The sequence below is a fragment of the Phytophthora infestans genome, genomic scaffold (genome assembly GCF_000142945.1).
Source record: "Phytophthora infestans T30-4 supercont1.37 genomic scaffold, whole genome shotgun sequence".
Classification (NCBI taxonomy): Eukaryota; Oomycota; class Peronosporomycetes; order Peronosporales; family Peronosporaceae; genus Phytophthora; species Phytophthora infestans.
In genome coordinates this window covers 1,389,525-1,392,162 of record NW_003303722.1, presented here as the reverse complement: position 1 = coordinate 1,392,162, position 2,638 = coordinate 1,389,525, and the positions used below count along the sequence as shown (strand labels likewise).

Below are 2,638 nucleotides of genomic sequence, written 5' to 3'. Positions count from 1 at the left end.
TTGTGAGCAGCTAGCGGCGTTGTGACCATCGGCTTCACCACATAACTGCATTTGTATGACTTATTGAATAGATTCAGGCACTGCAGTGTTTTGATGAATGCTAATCTCGTGGAGTCGCCAGGCGCATTACATGTTCAGCTGGTTAGCGATCGTAGGCTTTGAAGCCAATCGTATCGCTACCAGCCATAATAAAGCATGATTCGACCAGGAGGAAGTACCAACGTCGCTGTTGGAGATAGCGTCGCGATAGCAGTGCAAGGTGTTCCAAGACATACCATGGACGTCCAGCATGACGTAGCGCTGAACATGGAGAAGACATCGGAGGCTGCGGCGGCACCATCCAGGATCCTATTTCTCGACGGCGTCCGAGGACTCGCAGCGCTTTTGGTCGTGACTCAACATTCGCACGAGTACATGCAGGATTTCAACCTGGGAGCCTGCGCCGTCGACGCATTCTTCGTACTGTCATCGTTTTTACTAACGATGTTGTTCATGAAGAAGAGTATGAAGCTTCTGGCACACGGTGCCACATATCGGAAGTGGACCTTCACGCTTGCCGACTATTTTTCCAAGCGATTCTTTCGTATTTACCCGTTGTTCGCGTTGGTGGCCACTGTGCTGTGGATGCTTCCCCATGATGTTAAGCGTGGACTATTCCGCGTTGAGAAACCGGAGAGCTTCGATCTTTACAGAGTGCTCACGTTCGACTTTGATCAGCGTTTCTTCGTGTTCTGGACACTGCCATTAGCGATTTGCTATTATCTCTTCATCCCTGTATTCGTGCTAGCGGTGCTAAAACTACGGAGCTATTGGTGGATTCCGTTTAGCTCGGCCTACTGTTGGGTCATGTACGAGGGCTGGTACACATTTCGCTGGAGTCACATGGGATTAGCGCCTCACTTTCCAACGTTTCTCGCTGGCTCACTGGCTGCGGTCATTTTCGTTAAACTGGACATGTGGATGAAGATGAACAGCGTGCAGCTTCGGCCTCCTCTTATCTACGCGATTCGTACCTTCGAATGTACTGCAATAGCGCTGTTGCTGAGTCTGAGCTTTCGAGGACTCTTTTTCTACTGGATTCACGCCAACATTGCACCCCAGACGGCAGGCTTCCCATTCATCAGCGTCCTTTTGACCGTGATATTCGTGATTGATATACTTCTGCCATCCTCTCTGTCTGTATTTTTTGAAAACAATGCTCTTCGACACTGCGGTAATGAGCTTCTCGATCTATCTGCTTCACGGATTTGTCATCTACACTGATGCAATAAGTGAGCAGCCCAGCTACTACGACCGAATATTCTCTACCTTTGGCCTCACGGTGCTAGTTGCGACAGTTTCTTACAGCTTGGTGGAATATCCATCCCAACTACTAGCGCAACATGTTACTCGAGAACTTGCCAGACGAGAGGTACTGGGACTCTGACATCGATCGTCTGTAAGCATTTTTTTACATTTTTTTGCATGATTAGTGGATTAGCAATGTAAGAGATACTCGTATGTAGCACATGTACTATTGGACGCCTTCCAAAAATGGAGAAATCACCCGGCATAACTGCAGCAGGTATGTCGGGGCTTAACGACCTCTATGCCAACATATCTATTTCTTGGCTCACCAAAAATATAGTAAGAGAGGTTGCTCTGGTCGATGTAGAGTGTTCCCTACGTGCGATTGCACTTGAGTTAGTTATTCATTTTACGTTCTGGGGCTTTTAAAACGGAACAAAAACTCAACAAATCTTTTTGGATTCCGCTTGAGGTTCGCCACTTTCCCTTTTTGGAAGCCATCGTGGGCAAGATGCGCGAGGAAGACGAAGACAGTGACGTTCTACTGCTATTGTGTGATGAGTACTTGAGGCGCGAGGCAAACCTGGGCAGTGTCCGCCGTGAAATACACGAGGCCTTGATGGAGAGCACATGGCGAGCTGCAATGCGCACTCGTCATTACTTGACGGTGGGCTGTTTGGATGCGCCCTGTGTTGCCGCGTGGATGGCTCTCTACAGGAACGGCGTGGACTCAAACTTTCTGAATGCTACTAGTCTGACCAGGTACGTTACGGATGTCGGTGTGTATCGGGGGGGGGAGATCTAATTATATACCGTCACGTACTACACAGAGCTGCATTCAAGCACTTACTGCGCCGGTTTGCGCGCTACTACTACATCCCTCCAGCCAGAAGCAGAGGACGGGCCGCCAAAATTGCGCTACCATCATCAGGCTCTAGGTCTCGTTCTCTGCTTCTACGTCGGGTCGATGGAAAACGGAACGCTGAGCATGTTGTTTGGGGTGCCTCCGAGCACTTTATCTCGGGCGCTGCGCAAAGCCGAAGAGGCGCTGTCGTGTGCACTTCGGGATTTCTCTCCAGCGCGGATTTCATGGCCGTCACCTTCTCGCCAGAGAGAGCTTGCCAGCTTGGTGAACGCACGCGAGCCTTGTAAGAGGCATACATTCGGGTTTATCGATGGAAAGAACTTCCGTGTAAGTACGACGTTGGATGAAATCGCAATATCTCAAGACACGTAGCGTGACAATGGTACTAGTAAGAAATGCAGGTGATCAGGACGCTCATCGTAATAACATAACGTTAATTACAACGGCTCCCTCCCTCAACGGTATCACGCCCAGCATGTGTGTGAC

At 49.5% G+C, this 2,638-nt stretch overlaps 1 protein-coding gene across 1 annotated transcript; it reads left to right on the top strand.

Annotated features, from left to right (window-relative positions):
• Positions 1 to 483: 483 nt before the first annotated feature.
• On the top strand, positions 484 to 1,328 carry PITG_15506 (uncharacterized protein; the record flags this gene model as incomplete). Its single annotated transcript, XM_002898400.1, has 3 exons — positions 484 to 956; positions 1,047 to 1,213; positions 1,285 to 1,328. The coding sequence occupies 3 exons, from the start codon at positions 484 to 486 to the stop codon at positions 1,326 to 1,328; spliced, it is 684 nt and encodes a 227-aa protein (XP_002898446.1).
• Positions 1,329 to 2,638: the final 1,310 nt, after the last annotated feature.